This window comes from Aquarana catesbeiana, linkage group LG11 (genome assembly GCF_042186555.1).
Source record: "Aquarana catesbeiana isolate 2022-GZ linkage group LG11, ASM4218655v1, whole genome shotgun sequence".
NCBI lineage: Eukaryota > Metazoa > Chordata > Amphibia > Anura > Ranidae > Aquarana > Aquarana catesbeiana.
The window spans coordinates 74,576,785-74,596,921 of NC_133334.1; the positions used below are offsets into that span (position 1 = coordinate 74,576,785).

The 20,137-nt window shown below is 41.0% G+C and overlaps 1 protein-coding gene across 1 annotated transcript in view; it reads right to left on the bottom strand.

The window, feature by feature from the left end:
• The window catches only part of LUZP2 (leucine zipper protein 2), a 1,010,053-nt gene extending 990,371 nt beyond the window's left edge, over nt 1-19,682 (bottom strand). Inside the window, exon 1 of the mRNA XM_073604551.1 lies at nt 19,146-19,682. Within this exon, the coding sequence (XP_073460652.1) occupies nt 19,146-19,210 (65 nt within the window). The 5' untranslated portion in view covers nt 19,211-19,682. The remainder of the gene's footprint in view (nt 1-19,145) is intronic.
• Nucleotides 19,683-20,137: the final 455 nt, after the last annotated feature.

Here is a 20,137-nt window from a genome sequence, read left to right on the forward strand (position 1 = left end):
TGGCTCTTGGAGGATGTTTTTGTACCATTCTTTATTCATGCCTGTGTTCTTAGGCAAAAGTGTGACCACTCCTTTGGTTAAGAAGCAACCCCACACATGAATGGTCTCATGATGCTTTACTGTTGGCATGACACAGGACTGATGGTAGCGCTTACCTTTTTTTCTCCGGGCAAGGTTTTTTCCAGATGCCCCACACAATCTGAAAGTGGATTCATCAGAGAAAATGACTTTACCCCAATCCTCAGCAGCCCAATCCCTGTACCTTTTGCAGAATTTCAGTCTGTCCCTGATGTTTATCCTCTAGAAAAAGTGGCTTCTTTGCTGCCCTTCTTGACACCAGGCCATCCTCCAAAAGTCTTCTCCTGACTGTGCCTGCAGATACACTCACACCTGCCTGCTGCCATTCCTGATCAAGCTCTGCACTGGAGGTGCTCCGATCCCGCAGCTGAATCAATTGTAGGAGACGTTCCTGGCGCTTGCTAGATTTTCTTGGGCAGCCTGGAGCCTTCTTCGCAAATGCAGTGGAAATGTTTTTTTGGGGATTAAGTTAATTTTCATAGAAAAAAGAAGGACTTTGCAAATAATTGCAATTCATCTGATCACTTTTCATAACATTCTGGAGTATATGCAATAAAAACTGAGGCAGCATACTTTGTGAAAAATAATATTTGTGTCATGCTCAAAACATTTGGCCACGGCTGTACATACTTGAATAGATTTTTATTTTTTATTAAACTAAAGTTTAAAGATTTAAGGTTTTTGGCTTATGGTTTGGGGTCAGGTTATCAATAGTGATAGACATTAGAGATGTTTTTGAACAAATTATTTTTCACATGCCTTAGGCGCTCGTAGAACTACCAGAACAGGTCATATCCTAATTGACAGTTGTTATATCTATTTTTATAAAACCATTTTTGGAAGATATTTTCATCTGTATGATAACAAAAGAGCCAGAGTTTCCACAAAACTCCATGTCAGTTTTTAATGTGTATTTTAAAATCATAATATTACAGCAAATGGGGGGACGATGAGCACATTGCTTAGCACCATTATAGCTGTCACATGTAAAAAGCATTCTGAAATAGAAGATTCTAAATATACAAAGATGGCAAACTTCTTTCTAAAGTTTGAGAGCCATTAGAAACAAAGCAGGTAATACGTTTAAACAAGTTTAAGGCTTAGTTTACACTTACAGTGGGGGGTTGTACACGTTTATCAGAAGTCTTCTCTTCCCTACATACGTTCAAAGTCCAGAGCTTATAAAGCTTGTCTGAGCTATCAGAAAAAATGAGGCTGAGAGCAGAAATTACACTCTGCAGAGCTCAGTTAAGAGAGCTGAGAGCTGATTGGAGGGAAGGGACCTCACCTTCATACAGGGAAAGAGCTGAGGCTGTCAATCAGCTGGAGCTCCCTCCCCTGTCACCTTTTTTTTCTTGGTGTCAGGAAAGCTTGTCAGAAGTGATTCATGCTGATAGCAGAGAAACAAAGCAGCTGACGAAAATGACACTTAGTGCTTGCTCTTTATTGAGACAAGTACACACTATAAAAAGGATATGCTTTGTTCATATTTCATGTCTGAGGTTTACAACCACTTTAAACATGTTTCTCAGAGTTTTTTTTATTAATCACCTGGGCCTCTAGGGTCTCTAAAAACACCCTTCAGTCTCAGAGTTTTTTTCAGCAGTCTGGATTTTCCAAATACGTTTCTGGCCTAGGCTTTAATTTGTTAGCAAATTTGGATACATATATTTGTATTTTCTTAGCATTTATTTTTATTATACAGTATATAGTAAAAACAAAAAGAAAAATGTTTGACTCAATGGGAAGTGTGAGCTCTGCAGAGAGATAACTGCTTCCTCACAGGGAGCAATGGTCCTTCTCTGCAGCATGCTGGCAAGGGACAGGCTTTTCTACTCCAGATGTGACTGCTTTCTAAAGAGAATGAACTATATTTGCACACCTTAAGGCTCGGTTCACACTGGGGCGACTTGTCAGGCGACCTAGTCGCCTGACAAGTCGCCTCCCGTTCTGTGCTATGGAACCGTTCTAATTGGAGCGACGCAAGTCGCTCCGACTTAGAAAAAGGTTCCTGTATTACTTTGGGGGCGACTTGGGGCGACTTGCATAGACTTCTATGCAGAAGTCGTCTCGCAAGTCGCCCCGCAGTCGTTTGCAGGTCGCCTCGCTGAGGCGACCTGCAAGTCGTGCCGCCCATGTGTGAACCGAGCCTAATTGATGGTATACCTTGATAAAGGTTCAGGTAGACTTTAAGACCTTACAAAGAATTCTGATGATGTGCATAGAATTTACGTTATCTACGTAATTGATCAGATTGTACTTTCCTGTTCTTACACTAGTTAAAACATTATTTTATTCGGTTGAAATCAGTTTACAGCACTTTGCACTACATTATTGAAGCCTGTTATTATTGTAATGAGAAGCTTATACTTTTGCATATCATAAACTGCTTTTCAACAAAATGCAATACATGAAATCACACAGTATTTTAACTTAATGGGAATTACTAACACAGTTGTTACTGCTGTATGGCTGGTGCTCATGTTAAACCACTGGTACTGTCAGGAGGGAGCTTGCCTAGGGCAACAAATGATACTTAGAATTGCAATGCTAATACAGGCTGCCTCTGTAGAACACATTCATGTTAACGTGAAAAAGTAGAGTAGCATGCACTGCCTGCACCCGTTCTACAGTCTTCACACAGGTGCCTTCAGCGACCATAAAAACATTTACCATGTCCTAGAGGCCTGCTTGGGTACCCACAAAATACACAGTTTGCAAGCTTTTCACAATACTTAAAGTGGTTGTAAAGGCTTATGGTTTTTTTACCTTCATGCATTATATGCATGAAGGTAAAAAAACCTTCTGTGCGCAGAAGCAGCCCCTAGCCCCCCAATACCTACTTCAGCCCCCCCATCTCCATCCAGTGATGTTCAAATGAACCAAAGCTGTCCTGGGTTTCTCCCCTCTCATTGGCCATCGGCTCCCACTACTGTCAGTCACGGCCAGTGAGCCAATGAGGAGAGGGCAGAGGGCAAAGCCAACTGGGGCTGTGTGTGAATGGATGGCTCGGCTTGGGTGCCCCCATAGCAAGCTGTTTGCTGTTGGGGAACTTGGCAGAAGGGAGGGGCCAGGAGTGCCGACGGGAGACACGAGAAGAGAAAGATCGGGGCTGCTCTGTGCAAAGCCACTGCACAGAACAGGTAAGTATAACATGGTTGTTATTAAAAAAAATATATATATATATATACAGTGGGGACGGAAAGTATTCAGACCCCCTTACATTTTTCACTCTTTGTTATATTGCAGCCATTTGCTAAAATCATTTAAGTTCATTTTTTTCCTCATTAATGTACACACAGTATCCCATATTGACAGAAAAAAAACACAGAATTGTTGACATTTTTGCAGATTTATTAAAAAAGAAAAACTGAAATATCACATGGTCCTAAGTATTCAGACCCTTTGCTCAGTATTTAGTAGAAGCACCCTTTTGATCTAATACAGCCATGAGTCTTTTTGGGAAAGATGCAACAAGTTTTTCACACCTGGATTTTGGGATCCTCTGCCATTCCTCCTTGCAGATCCTCTCCAGTTCTGTCAGGTTGGATGGTAAACGTTGGTGGACAGCCATTTTTAGGTCTCTCCAGAGATGCTTAATTGGGTTTAAGTCAGGGCTCTGGCTGGGCCATTCAAGAACAGTCACGGAGTTGTTGTGAAGCCACTCCTTCGTTATTTTAGCTGTGTGCTTAGGGTCATTGTCTTGTTGGAGGTAAACCTTCGGCCCAGTCTGAGGTCCTGAGCACTCTGGAGAAGGTTTTCGTCCAGGATATCCCTGTACTTAGCCGCATTTATCTTTCCCTTGATTGCAACCAGTCGTCCTGTCCCTGCAGCTGAAAAACACCACCGCAGCATGATGCTGCCACCACCATGCTTCACTGTTAGGACTGTATTGGACAGGTGATGAGCAGTGCCTGGTTTTCTCCACACATACCGCTTAGAATTAAGGCCAAAAAGTTCTATCTTGGTCTCATCAGACCAGAGAATCTTATTTATCACCATCTTGAAGTCCTTCAGGTGTTTTTTTTGGCAAACTCCATGCAGGCTTTTATGTTTCTTGCACTGAGGAGAGGCTTCCGTCGGGCCACTCTGCCATAAAGCCCCAACTGGTGGAGAGCTGCAGTGATGGTTGACTTTCTACAACTTTCTCCCATCTCCCGACTGCATCTCTGGAGCTCAGCCACAGTGATCTTTGGGTTCTTCTTTACTTCTCTCACCAAGGCTCTTCTCCCCCAATAGCTCAGTTTGGCCGGACGGCCAGCTCTAGGAAAGGTTCTGGTCATCCCAAACGTCTTCCATGTAAGGATTATGGAGGCCACTGTGCTCTTAGGAACCTTAAGTGCAGAAGAAATGTTTTTGCAACCTTGGCCAGATCTGTGCCTTGCCACAATTCTGTCTCTGGGCTCTACAGGCAGTTCCTTTGACCTCATGATTCTCATTTGCTCTGACATGCACTGTGAGCTGTAAGGTCTTATATGGACAGGTGTGTGGCTTTCCTAATCAAGTCAAATCAGTATAATCAAACACAGCTGGACTCAAATGAAGATGTAGAACCATCTCAAGGATGAATAAATGGACAGCACCTGAGTTAAATACATGAGTGTCACAGCAAAGGGTCTGAATACTTAGGACCATGTGATATTTCAGTTTTTCTTTTGTAATAAATCTGCAAAAATGTCAACAATTGTGTGTTTTTCTGTCAATATGGGGGGTGCTGTGTGTACATTAATGACGAAAAAATTAATTAAATGATTTTAGCAAATGGCTGCAATATAACAAAGAGTGAAATGTAAGGGAGTCTGAATACTTTCCGTCCCCATTGTATATATATATATATATATATATATATATATATATATATATATATATATATATATATATAAATTTTTTTTAACACTGAAGAACACTGAAGAAATGACACTTTTCTACAATGTAAAGTAGCGAGTGTACAGCTTGTATAACAGTGTAAATTTGCTGTCTCTTCAAAATAACTCAACACACAGCCATTAATATCTAAACCGCTGGCAACAAAAGTGAGTACACCGCTAAGTTAAAATGTCCAAATTGGGCCCAATTAGCCATTTTCCCTCCCCGGTGTCATGTGACTCTTTAGTGCTACAAGGTCTCAGATGTGAATGGGGAGATGGCATGTTAAATTTTGTGTTCTCGCTCTCACTTTCCCATACTGGTCACTGGAAGTTCAACTTGGCACCTCATGGCAAAGAACTCAGAGCTACAGCACGGTGGCCAAGACCATACAGCGGTTTAACCGGACAGGTTCCACTCAGAACAGGCCTTGCCATGGTCGACCAAAGAAGTTGAGTGCAGGTGCTCAGCGTCATATTCAGAGGTTGTCTTTGGGAAATAGATGTATAAGTGCTGCCAGCATTGCTGCAGAGGTTTAAGGGGTGGGGGGTCAGCCTGTCAGTGCTGTCAGACCATACGCTGCACACTGCATCAAAATGGTCTGCATGGCTGTCATCCCAGAAGAAAGCCTCTTCTAAAGATTATGCACAAGAAAGGCCGTAAACAGTTTACGAAAGACAAGCAGACTAAGGACATGGATTACCGGAACCATGTCCTGTGGTCTGATGTGACCAAGATAAATTTATTTGGTTCAGATGGTACCAAGCGTGTGTGACGGCAACCAGGTGAGGAGTACAAAGACAAGTGTGTCTTGCATACAGTCAAGCATGGTGGTGGGAGTGTCATGGTCTGGGGCTGCATGAGTGCTTCCGGCACTGGGGAGCTACAGTTCATTGAGGGAACCATGAATGCCAAAATGTACTGTGAGTCTGTGACATACTGAAGTAGAGCATGATCCCCTCCCTTTGGAGACTGGGCCTCAGGACAGATTTCCAACATGATAATGGCCCCAAACACACCTCAAAGACGACCACTGTCTTGCTAAAGAAGCTAAGGGTAAAGGTGATGGACTGCCCAAGCATGTCTCCAGACCCTATTGAGCATCTGTAGGGCATCCTCAAATGGAGGGTGGAGGAGAGCAAGGTCTCTAACATCCACCAGCTCCGTGATGTCATTATGGAGGAGTGGAAGAGGACTCCAGTGGCAACCTATGAAGCTCTGGTGAACTCCATGCCCAAGAGGGTTAAGGCAGTGCTGGAAAATAATGGTGGCCACACAAAATATTGACACTTTGGGCCCAATTTGGACATTTTCACTTAGGGGTGTACTCACTACTTTTGTTGCCAGCAGTTTAGACATTAATGGCTGTGTGTTGATTTATTTTGAGGGGACAGCAAATTTACACTGTTATACAAGCTGTACACTCACTCCTTTACATTGTAGCAAAGTGTTATTTCTTCAGTGTTGTCACATGAAAAGATATAATAAAATATTTACAAAAATGTGAGAGGTGTACTCACTTATATATATATATATGCCTTTACAATCACTTTAAAGGGGTTGTAAAGGTAAAAATGTTTTCACCTTAATGCATTCTATGCATTAAGGTGAAAAAACTTTTGACAGTACCGCCGCCCCCAGCCCCCCCGTTTTACTTACCTGACGCCTCGAATCTTCGCTCCTCGTCCTCGTCAGCTTCATTGCAGCTCAGCCTGGTCGCTGATTGGCTGCAGTGGATGGATTGAAAGCAGCGCAGCCATTGGCTCGCGCTGCTGTCAATCACATCCGATGACGCGGCGCGCCGGGGGGCGGGGCCGAGTGATACAGCGAGCGGCTATAGCCGCCAGCTGTATCACGGGAGCGCGCCCGCAAGCACTCACCACCGTGCGAGGGAGCTCGCATGAAGGTGGTAAATGCTTGCGGGGAGGAGCTGAAACAGCCGCCGAGGGACCCCAGAAGACCAGGTTCGGGGCCACTCTGTGCAGAACGAGCTGCACAGTGAAGGTAAGTATAACATGTTTGTTATTTAAAAAAAAAAAAAAAAACAACTTTACAACCCCTTTAAGCATTGTTTACACAGGCAGCAAACAAGGGCAGTTTGGCCACATTTTTAGCACTCCCCGACCACTTGGCAACGCCCTTTATTGATTCTAAAATAGGGACCACATAGTGCTGCACAAATGCATATATTCATGTTGTCTCACATTGCTGTGAGGCAAAAATAATGCAAACTGCAGAGTTAGGCAGGCGTTAAAGCTTTGAAACATTGAAAAGTGACAGCAGAAAAAGACCATGTAGTTCATCGAGTCTGCCCATTTTTTCATTTTTTGTCTGTTTTTTGTTTTCGTTAATTTTTTTTGTCTGAGTATACTATAGATCTATGTTTGTCCCAGGCATGTTTGAAGTCATTTACTGTTGACTGTCTCATTATCTCTGCTGGTAGTTTATTCCAAGCATCAACTACCCTTTCAGTAAAATAATACTTTCTAAGATTAGTTTTGAACTTTCCTCCAGTTAGTTTGAGGTCATGTCCCCGTGTTCTTGATTTTGGTTTCATATTGAAAAAACTGCCCTCCTGAACCTCCTGAACCTTATTACCCCCTTGATGTATTTCTCTGGACTTGTTCTATTTCTTTGCAAGTGCTTTCATTGACTTCTGTTGCAGCACTTCTTAAACAGCTGTAAATGTGCACTTAAGTACAGAAGGAGTGTAAGGTACATTGCTTGACACAACTTCAATGCAGGTGCAAAGCATCTGAAATGGGCATTAATGCTATAAGCACGTTAATGTGAGCTAAAGACAGCAATTGAAATTCAATGCCTCTGAGGAGAGGCTAGTATTACATGCACTAGCAGATCTAGATAGACTTGACTAAAAAGCCAAACACCAGCTTTTAAGCAGTTACAGCAACAGTCCTTTTTTGGGGGGGCAAAGCTTTTACAGTGTATATAAATGAATAAAAGTTTTTTGAGTTACAGCACTGTGTCGCTTTAACTGACAATTGCGCGGTCCTGCGACACTGTACCCAGGCCAATATGCATTCTTCTACATATTTTTGGTAAAAAAAAATCACAATAATCATATATTGATTGGTTTGTGTCTACAAAATAGGGGATATATTTATGGCATTTTTATTATTGATTTTTCTTTACTATTAATGGCAGTGAATTGCGATTTTTAGCAGGACTGCGACATTGCGGCGGACAGATTGCACACTTTTGCCACTTTTTTGAAACCATTGACATTTATATAGCGATCAGAGCTAAAACAAGCCACTGATTACTGTATAAATGTCACTGGCAGGGAAGAGGTGAACACTAGGGGGCGATCAAGGGGTTAAATGTGTGTCCTAGGGAGTGTTTCTAACTGTGGGGGGATGGGACTGCCTGGAGGAGGAGACAGATCTGCTGTTCAGATACTCAGTATGAACAGCAGATCTGTCTCCTCACTCCTGACAGAACAAAGATCTGTCTATTTACATTGACCAGACAAAAACAGTCTGGCGCCAGGAAACTGGAACATCTATTGCACTAAGAGCCTTGTGAATGTCCTGAGAGCCCAAAGAGCAGCTATTTGGATGAGCACACCAGAAGAGGGTGAACACAAGTAAAAACATTCAGGCGCAACCACAATTGAAAGCGTTGATCAGGACAGTCTTGAACGGACAAACAGTCAAATGATTAAAATGTTCAATGAGATAAAAGCATGTGCCAATTTAATAATAACATATGATTGGATGAACAATTATCAAGACATCTCCTTGCATAGATGGAACAATTGCAAAGCGTGCTCCTCACTGTGACAGTACCTTAAGCAGGAGTCGGCAGTGGACTGGCTTGGTGGGGCAGTGCTGTGATGGCAAAACCTTCATGTGTTCTTGGATGTCACTAGGAAGAGGGAAGCTAGCATGTGCAGAGCCAGATGGACAGTGTGGAGCTTCAATCCCCAATTATGTGTGGCGGAATGATAGGGCAGCCAGGAAGCATAGGAGGGACCGAGAGGCAGCCGGAGCAGCCAACGACTGGAGCAGGTGGATGGGAACACCCCAACGTGATGTGATACGATCGGGGAACGCAGGTCCAAAACGAAGCTTGGAGCACAACAGGTGGAGAGCAAGCTGAGGAGAGTAGAGAGGGAAGATAGCTGTCGTCTTGACTATGCGTATCGAGGCATGGCCCTTCTTCAGGTCATGTGACATAGACTGCAAATGGGGTTTGAATAGGGGCGGGGTTTAAACAACATGATGACAAAAGCTTATTATACATACACTACAAAAAATTTGACAAAGACAAGGGATCTTGTTCTGTCTCTCTCAGGAGCGATCGCGGGTGCCTGGCAGACATTGCAGCAGCCAGGCACCCACATCGGTTCTATCTTCGCGCCCCCTAGTGGTCTTAAAGCGGCCGACATACAGCTACAGCGATTTGCCCAAGGGAGCCAGCCTGCCGCAGTTTAACTGCGGCAGCTGGTCCTTAAGTGGTTAAGCCAGTGTGCTCCTAAATGCTAGTCTCACAAGATTTGAATTGAGACTTGAGGATGTCAGTACTGTGCTGTACTGTTCTCCTTGCTGGAGACTTTGATATAAGGAAGCAAAGCCCTGCTTCTACCAAAATGACCACCTCCATAGGGAGACACAAGGTATGGTAAGTCAATAATGGGGAAAAGGCCAGTGTCTAGGAGACCAATACTGGATAGTAGTCATTTGCCCTCTACCTGACTTTTGTGGGCACTGATTCATATTCTGCTCACATTCTAGTGACAGTACCTCAACTGGCATTGATCATGCTTTTACTGAACAGCAGAATGGCAAGAATCAAGGTCTCTTTATACCCAGGTTTTTGGGGCTTCCTGGGATCACAAAAGGAATTCATATGTGATAAACCTTCCTGCCTGCTCTTACTCTGCTTGGGTGTTTAGTAAGGTTAGAGGGCTGTGAAATGTTTCTTTAAAATCATTGTCTGTAAAATAAATATACACATATGCACGCAAGCATCTCATTAAAATAACATTTTATGTTTGACTTCAATGCACATCCAAGCATGTTAGGTATGTGTTCTCAATGTATTCAAATCCTTTCATTTTTTTATGCAGTTATGTTGGACTCAAAGACTGTCAAGCCAGTTGTGGAATAATTGTATATTTGATCATGAGCTGCTTACAGTCCATGGGCCCTTCCATAAGTTTAATAAGATTTCATTTAAAAAGGAGTGTACATTTGTGAATTATGTCTGATAATATTAAATGGTATTACCATGTACAGGGAAGATGTTTGTACTGTACATGGTCCTTTGATTATCTTAAAGGAAACCTGAGACTTACAAAGCCAAAACATAATTACTATAAAACCGGGGGCCTAACTATTCAGCTGATTGACCCCTTCTTGAATTTTCAGATTGTTCACAGACCCTCAAATATTTATTATATAAAAAAATGTATTAACTTGTAAATTCCCTCACCACTAGTTAGGCTGCTAGGTAAATTTCATTTTGTGTGCTCCATTATAGTGAGTATAGCAGTGATTGATTGTTTTGGTCTGGTTTCCTGAGCTGAGAGTTGGATTTCTCCCACCTGCCTCTTGAAGACGTTTCCAGAGCATAGAAAAGGGAGAATCAAATGATCCATTAAGTATTTATCATGCACCGGCCAATCCCTGGAAGGAGGGATTCAGAAGGTTGCTGGGGAGGTGAAAAATATGCAGGAGGCCTGAGAAAAGTCTTCTTCTTCCTTTACTAAAACAAGAAACTGCTATTTGGGACTATTAGGTGTGAAAGTGCCAGAAGGGAACTAAGTGCCAGCAGTTGCTAAATAGACTGCTGCTGCTGTAGGGTCCTATATATACTGGATATTCCTTGCTACCTCCAGAAAGCTGCTATTGAAAGATTAGAGAGAAGTTTGTACTTCTGTTGTTGTTATTGATTGTTATTAAATATCTTGTGACCCTAAACCCCTCTCCTGATAAAGTTCTTCAGCAATAATTACTTAAAATACAATCCCTAGACATAGGGGTTGAATTAGTAAAACTAGAGAGTGCAAAATCTGGTACAGCTCTGCACAGAAACCAATGAGCTTCCAGGTTTTTCTGCAAAAACAAAACAAGCTGAAGTTTAAAAGTGATTGGCTACCACGCACAGCTGCTCTAGATTTTGCACTCTCCATTTTTAGTTAATCAACTCTTGAGCCTTAATTGTCAGTGTGTGTGGGACTGTGCTTGTGTGACCATCTGCCTCTGTACTACTTAGGGAGAACCTGTATATTTCCAGTGGCCCCTCTGGGGGCATGTATTATAAACTACTACTTTAAATAATAGTAATAATATGAATATACTTCTGAATGCTGCAGCTACTTCCTCTAGATATCAGAAGCTGCCTTTATGGTTGGTACAATTTTTATAAATTCTTTTTATAAAAATGCACGGCAATCAGTTTTTTGGCACCACTCTTATAGTTAGGGGTGTACTCACTGGATTTCAAACAGAGTTTGAGGTGGGTGTAGTCACTTGCTCTTCAAGAGAGTTTTAGGTTGCTATACTCAATGGCTCGATAACAAAGTATGAGGTGGGTACCAAGGTAGAATAATATGCTCAATACTGTAAGAGAACACATTTGTGAATACTTCCAGGAAGCAGGAAGGTGGGTGGTCAAAGATAAACACCACAAAGTATGCTGATAAATAAGGCCAGTAAAGACACACAGCTGATAGAGACTACCTAAGGCTGGAAACTGACCATCCAACCCTGGGTAACTCTGTCTCTCCAATAGTCACCTCACATTTAGGACTAGGGAATGGCGTGTTGTTCTACAGTGACTATTCTTCTTCCCTAGCCTAAGCATTGCAAGTGTGATCTCTAAAACAAATCCAGTTGAGGTGAGATAGCTATAACTTACAATCTCAGTAGCATTGGCAGGCAGTGATATGATCCAAATGACATCTTGCATATCATAGAAAACTTTAACTAAAAACTTGTGCAGATATTCACAGAAGAACATGAGATAGGTAAAAAAAAATAATAGTATGTCTAGCTTGAGCAATTACATGTGCCCAGAAAAGAAACTAAAGACACAATGAAAAGAGAGTGGGACTAGCTATACAGAGTGTCTCCTAATTACGTAGTGAGGAAGGGACAAAATTATTTAGAAGAAAAACAACAATGCATGTGTATGATAGAGACCTCAGAAAATGAATTGACCCAATTAAACTTCTATTATTTATCTACCACCTATTGACCCCCAGATATTTACAGATCCCTTTTTTACCCACAGCATTTTATGGACCCATTGGTTAGTCTCATGGACCACTTGATGCCAATCTTGAACATTTTGGGGAACCCTGAGCTAAACATTGCTAACGTGAAGAAGTTTTTTTTTTTGCATCCCCTTGTCCCCCCTGTAATTTTGGGCCACAAAGCTGATCTTGGTATGATCCTCTACTACATCAAATGCACCTTAAAACAGAATAAGGTAATGTACTTAACACACAAGCAATTTCAAAGTCAGAAACATCTTAACGCAAGACCATTATAAACTTGGATCATGAGCCTCCTCTTCAACTACCCACATTAGGTCTCTACCTTGAGTTCTCTTTTATGCGCAAACAGTATGTGCATGAGGAACTTAAATTGCTATATTTTAGTTGTACTCTGAATACATTCCCTACTGCTTAGATCAAAAAGAAAAACAGATTGAAGACACTGTCCCCAAAAAACACTGCCAACATATGTAATACTTTGAAGTATGGCATACCCTATTAAACTCAATCTTGTGAAGTGTTTTCAGATTATTTGTAGAATTATTCTATGTTCACACACAGCTGTGGCCAGGAAACAAGATTGAAATGTTTGTTTGCTTTAGTAAAACCGTATTACACCTTATTCTGCTACTCTTCATGTGTAAATGAACAGCCATTAATAAGGAATGTGGCAAGAATCACTGTAATGGAAGCACGCTCATTAGCTACTAACTTTAAGTCAATTAGTATTTTATTATGTAGATTTTGTCATGTACACACAAGTCCAAAAAGCCCTGTAAGCTATTTAAGTCACCATGGAAACAACTAGTGTGTTTAATATAACTTTTTTTTCAATCTACATCCTGGGGCATAAAACTTGACATATAAAACTGCTGGTGATGAAAGATAGATGCTATAATGTAAGATTTGTAAAGGCTAGTTCTACATAAACTGACATTTCAAGGAAACCTGTCAGAAGAGAAATAAAGACATACATAGGCTATTCCTATAGACTTCTTTGTAAAAATTCCAGCAGCCTGGCTGTCATGCTAATTGTCTGGTTTCAATACCTTCTTATTCACAGACAGGAAAAGTATGAGGTCAGCGACTCAGAAAGAAGCAGGGTCCATATAATTAGCCAAAGAGGGATGTATTGGCGCAAAGGGTGACCACTGTTGCAGGCAACCATCAGTCTATGAGCAGGCTGTACATGTTAAAGGTGGGGGGGGGGGGGGATGGGGGGAACCATAGTCATTAACAATGATACATCAGAACCTTGGTTCCTTAGGTAGAGGTGGACAGTTCAGTATTCAGGGAAAGCCTCTTGCCTCTTCAGAGAAGCAGAAGCACACTCCAGGAACATGTGAATAGAAGCAGAAGCAGAGGTGCCTTCTAACTGTGAAACTGTATAGCATTTAATACAACAAAGCATAAAACCACTCGCATTTTGAGTACTTGAAATCAAGCACATCAGAAGTATACTGCAGGGGTGAGTCTGTATGCATGCTAGTGTGCCAGTCAGTGGAATAGGTTCAGCTGTATCTCCTGTTGGAGCCAATCGCCGGCTCTTTGTGTAGGATAAACCAGGAGGGAACCAAGGTGGAGGGCTGGACCACATGTGGACTACAATGGCAGTGTGTGACATCACCTGAAATTATTGCAACGCTTTTACGAGCATGCCCACCAGGTCCCTGTGACCAAGGACCTCCTCCAAATAGAACCCCTCTCACTTCACACCCTAGTAATCAGTCCAATTGCATTATTTATGGATCAGCTATTAGATTACCATCTCTCAGCAATGGCTCTGCTCCCCCTATTATAGTTTCCAGTCCGCTTGCTGCTATTGGGCAAAGCACAGGTGGATCACCACAGTCTGACCCCAGCAGAAGATGCAATATCATCTCCCCCGTCACCCCCCTTACATCTATCTGACATTACAGTTAAAGTGATCCTTCACCCCATTGCCAAGATTTTTTTTAGAACAAAGCCCCCCTCTGACCATGACCCTAAAAAGAAAGTACACAAAGGAGGTTGCAGAGGGGGAAGAGGAAGAAATAAAAAACACAAAAATGAAGTCACGTAGACTGTGAAACTCTTTTTTTTTAATTTTTCCTCACACACCCACAGCAGAAACATCCCTATTAAGCAGAAGTCTAAACTTTGTCCCATCTAATAAACCTAACCCTTACACTATATTCAAAGACCTTAACAGATATATCAAGAACCTTACTGTTAAGAGATTTTTTCATACTAAAGAATCAAACAAATTGAACCTCTACTCTTACAGTAGAAATTCTCGATACACCTACTTCCAGTCCCACAGAATTTGACTTTGATGCGAACACTATCAATACTCTAGAACAACTATACCAAGAGAGTTTGAGTGATGATGTTTTGCTGTTTACACAGCATCTAGCCACTCCCCCCAGTTCACTCCACACTAAAACCTAAGTCTATCTTCTCTCCACACCATGCGGAGGGTCCATTTCTAAAACCATTCTACAGAATAGTTTACTCTGATTTTCTAAAGCTCTGTCAACAACCCACCATTACACAAAAAAATCTAGGCTTCCTCTCCAGAGAAGAAAATATGGCTCTGCGAAACCTGATGAATAATACTGATCTCATCATCAAAACTGCAGATAAGGGGTGAGGGATAGTTATCCAGACTACACCGCGGTTGCTAGCACACTCCACCACCTATGCTAGACTAAAAAGACCTCCTACCAGTTTATAAAATTGAGGCTGACATTTTGGTGAAAGACGATCTATCCAGTGGAATTCTCGATAAAACAGAAGCCTCTTTCTTATGTAGGGAGGTCAAACAAACTCAAACTGCAGTATACTTCTGATGTGCCTGATTTCAAGTACTCAAAATGTGAGTGGTTTTAGTCTTTGTTATATTAAATGCTATACAGTTTCACGCCTCTACGTCTGTTTCTCTTTCCATATAGTTAGCACATAATGGCTTTCAATTCTAAACTGTTTCCTAAAAAATGTATTCAGATGCTTGTTTCTTATATTTCTGAGGGATTCTTAGAATGACAGTTACCTTATGGTATTATGGAACTGGGTGAGGACAAAAAGTGTGCCACAGGATAACCTCATCACACCAGTTTCAGGGATACAAGATGTCATCAGTTAATTCAACTTTCTAGTGATGACCAACATTCAGATTTCAAATTAAGGTGGAGATGTCCTTTAAAGCAATGTTGTCACTAAGATATGATTACCAAATGTTCCTTTGGAAAGAAGATAGTAACTATTCATCTCTTCCTAGAAACCACTATCCAAAGGCTCTTCCAGGAGTGTCAGATTTCTGGTCCCCCAGCTATGATCAGTGGTTCCGTCTGCTGACCCCCCACATCACTACTGTGTTCTGTAGTAATGTAGGAGTCTGAGGAAGGAACCACTGAGCATAGCAGGGGACTAGGAGTTTGACACTCCCGGAATTGTTGGATTCTAAACAGTGTTAGGGTGGCAGTTTCTGTTCATTACATTGTTCAGTTGCATAAGCAATGGGAGTGTTGAGGATTTGAAATCTTCTTTCCAGGAAAACCTTAAACTGGACTGGAGACAAACAACCAAATAAGTTGATTTGTAATCCTACACCTAAGATTTGTAATCCTTCACCTTTGCCAAACAAATCTTGATCAGGAACCTATACACACTGCCCCACCTGCTGATTGGGCAATGAATGAGCAACAGCTTAGTGTTATTACTGAGCACTTTCCTCTTGTCATTCATTACTGTCATTACATGAGCACTACCAATTGGTGCTGACTCTCAATCTTACACTGAAAACAAATTGAGATTGTCACACTAGGTACATTTAATAAATGCATGTAATTTATTTAATAAAAGTACACCTGCAATAATTAGCATTTTGTGATATCAGCCCTGGGTTCAGCTTTAAAGAGACTGCGTTGCTAAAAACTTTCCGCACAGATGATCTTCACTAAAGGATACCCAGTATCTGACACCTCTGTGCTCTGTGGCTCTAACAGCGTTCAGCAGGGGAACAGTCATCCGATACACCCAAAAGCATGTGACCAGAGACCGAACACAAAATGATCATTAACTAATAAATAAGACAATCAAACATTTATTGTGACTTGAATGGTCGCGGCTCTTTATTATTGGTATGATAAATATGTTTTACCAATATCAATTATTTATTTTACTTATGACCACTTTTTTAAATACTATAATCACACCAACCATTTTAGAACTGTTGTTTATATCAATAGTTCAGCCATTAAAGCTTGAACTAGAATTTACTAATAGTCTAACTATCCCCTTACAGCAGAAGGGACAAGGCCACATAACAGAGGACCATGACAAAGGGAGGGCAGGGGTTGGGGATGCTTCTTCTTCAAATGCTGCCGTTGTTCTGATGACTGTTATAATTTTTTCTTTTTTCTTATATGTTCTTTTAGTCATATGACCACCATAGAAATTTTCAGAAAATTTGAATAAAGATTAACAGGTAAGTAACCAATAACAATAATTCTGACATTTAACTGCCTTTTTGTGTCGTTCCCTGGTCTCATAGGCAGAGGTCGCTATTGAGCTTTCCCTGCCCTTCATTCTTTTTGGGCAAAAGCGAAAGGGCAGGTAAGCATCTTTTCTTTGAAGGGAGGCATTCTTTTAGCTTTCTTTTTATTACCATAGAGCCTGTTTATTGGAATTAATAAAAATCACAAATAGTTGCCATTTTATTGTCTTGCTTTTTGAGTATCAAATTAGCACAAAGTTGAAGTCAGATTTGAATTTGAAATTGAAAACTCCTGATGATTAATAAGCAATATGGACTTTCTAAATGGACAATCTTATTTTACATGCATTGAAGTTGCTATGGCAGCTATAAACATTAGTAAGTTAAACTGTTCACTGTTCTGCTGCTTCACAAAGACAGAGCTTGAAAAAGACATACATTTATATACAGAGAACTCAGAAAAGAACTCTAACACATTGGACGATTTCATCAACATGATCGTTAGATGTGTAGAATGGAAACTTGCATTGTTTGGAATGCTCCTAATAATATAAGTCATGTCACGTGTCATTATAAAAGCCAACAAGGGCAACTAAAGTCTACAGTCTATGCCGCTTTTACTCTGCACGGCTATTACAGCAATGTAAGTTAATAGAGTTCAGTCCTTTGTTGACCTGCTGTCACTTTGTACAAACGTATTGAAAATACAGACCTAGAGCATCCAAAGACAAAGTGGAGTTTGCCAGTCCATTTACTACCCCCATTTTCCAACAAGGCAAATCAGTTAATTATCAATTTAAAAAACAGGATGTTATTTATATATTTTTCATTTTTACAGTTGGACTGTCTCATGAATAATGCTCCCTAAATGCCCTATGCATGGTTTTAAAGCATTTAATGAGCAATAAGGCACATTAAAACTGCTCCACAATGGAAACTGTTCAATACTTGCCATGAAACGATCTGTAGAAAAAAACGAAATGGCATGTTAATGCAAACAATTCATTTTGAACTCTAGACAACTGAAGGCAGTCCTCCATGGCAATAAACAAATGTAAATGTTACCCATTGGGTACAACGGAGATTTCAAAAGCAACGATACAGATAGTAAATATTGTCTGCAACATGTAATAATTCCTTGCCCTACCTTTTCTTGTGAGATTTATTGGAGAAGGGGGGAGGGGGGGGTGTTACCCTTTAAGCTCCCACAACATAACTATGGTTTAATAAGACAATACATGAATGGCTATAGAGCCATCATAGCTACAGAGGGTTACTAATCTGAAAACCAAACAATCTTTTCTTCTGGATCTGATCAGAGAGAAGGGCACAAGGAGGGCACACAAAGTACTGCATGGTGCAGCCACACAACACAATGACAGATATTGTACTGTCTACAGGACCAACTTTTCATCATTCATAGGGATAACACAGACCCCGCACAATGCAGCAATATTCCAGGAATAGTACGGAATATCAATGTCACCGCTAATATTGTTTTAATGAAGAAGCATTTAGATGCAGACGCCGACCACATCAGCTGCTTTAACAGACATGAGTGAAAGGATTTAACCCCATCGGTACCAGAACAGAGGAGAACAGGTTAATAAGACATCTTTCACATCATTCGCTTTGAGCTAAGGAGACGGCAACCAAGTTCAAAGCATGATAGTAGTAGTCTAGGAACCAGGTGGAATCACAGAACTGTATTAGCATAGTAGGATGACAAACTATAAGCAAAATGATTTAGTAATTAGATATGACAACTAAGGGATTTGCCAACCATAGCAGCAAAGACCTCATTCCTTTACACATGGAAGAGTTGCTTTATTCAGCACGACACTTCAGAAAGAGAAAAAAAAAATCATATAGACAATCCAATCACACAAAGCAAACAATACAACGTCAGTTTAAAGAAATCAGATCTGGGAAAGATAAAATGATTGGTTGCTGTGGGCTATTGTACTTTGTTCTACAGAATTGGTAAATTGGATTTGTAGCATTGATATAGACCACACAATACTGCCAATGTCCAAGACCACCCCATGGTGATAACTAGGAGCAAACTCAAAGTTAGATTGGAAAAGCAAACTAGGAATGCAACTTTGTTTAAAGTCATCTTAATCTCCAATCTATGAAATATTTCAATAGTGTCCCAGCTGGGCACAACCAGACAAATGAATGACCCTTAAAACAATATTTTTAAAATGTTTTTTTAAAATACACATAAAGTGTCTGTCAAGTTTAATTTAACACAACAGCGCCTATTCTCCAGCAGCGCAGACCTGCAGAATCAGATGTGTGCCTACTGCCTAGAGTGGTCTACTGCTCTCAAGGCAGAGAGAGTCAACCAGAGCAGTTGGATTAAATGCACATAAGCTGTCTATGCTGTAAAATTGAGCAACCAGCATTGCACAGGGAAAGCAGCACAGTATCCCACACATAATTCTCAATGCAGAACAAGCTTTATGTACTCACCTAGTGCTGAAAACCATCGCAGGCAGCAAAAGAGAAAGCAAGTAGCAAGCAGTGATAGATTTCATGCTGCAGCTCTCCTAGTCTTTGCTTGCTATTCCTTTTTTTTCCTCCCAACGAATCCCTGGTATTGTATAGAAAAGCCCTTCCTCAAGGCAGGATGCTCCAGTGCAGAAAAGCAGAGATAGCAGATCTAAGGGAGAACACAGACGGACCAACAGACTGGGCTAATGAAAGCAACTCAAAGCTAGATGCAAGCTCCAAGTGTGATGTCACAGGCAATGGACCTGCTGCTGCAAGGCTCCTTGCCTGATAGTCTGTGATTATTCAACACAGTGACTCTATTGATGTCCTTAGGGGGTTGTTATTAGTAGCAGTTTAAGTGGCAGCCGGGGAGAAAGAGGAGTGAGCAAGGGGCTACTTAACTCTTTGCTTAAATGAGATCTTGCTTGTACATTGGCAGGTATCTGCCAATTCATCTTTCAGAAATAATTTGTTTCCTATTCAGCTAGCTATACATAGGAGGGTATAATTGTACAGCAGTGACTAGATCAACGTTTTTGACAATCACTTCTTTTTCAGGTTTGCACATCTTCAATTCAGGGAATGACATAAAAAGCTCCACCTAACTGAACATGCAGGTGGTTTTCCTCGGCTATACCACAGCAAATCAGCTAAATCTACTGCAAGAGCGACACTTGTCTCCAGATGTCATTTACTATGATCGCTTGAGTTTCATACATGGTGAGATTGTTACATAATGTGATTTATTATTGCATATTGTGTGTTGTCTACCCTTTTGTATTGCTTCTTAAACATTTGCTCCCAAAGTATGTGCATTCCTTAGGGTTTGTTCACACTTGACTACATTTCTAAAGCTTAATAAACTATAGCGTTTGTATGGTGTTAGTATGGGCTTCATACTGGCATCAATGAGCTTTAGTATGGGGCATTTTACAAGCATTAAAAACACTCCCTAAAAGCCCTATGCATGG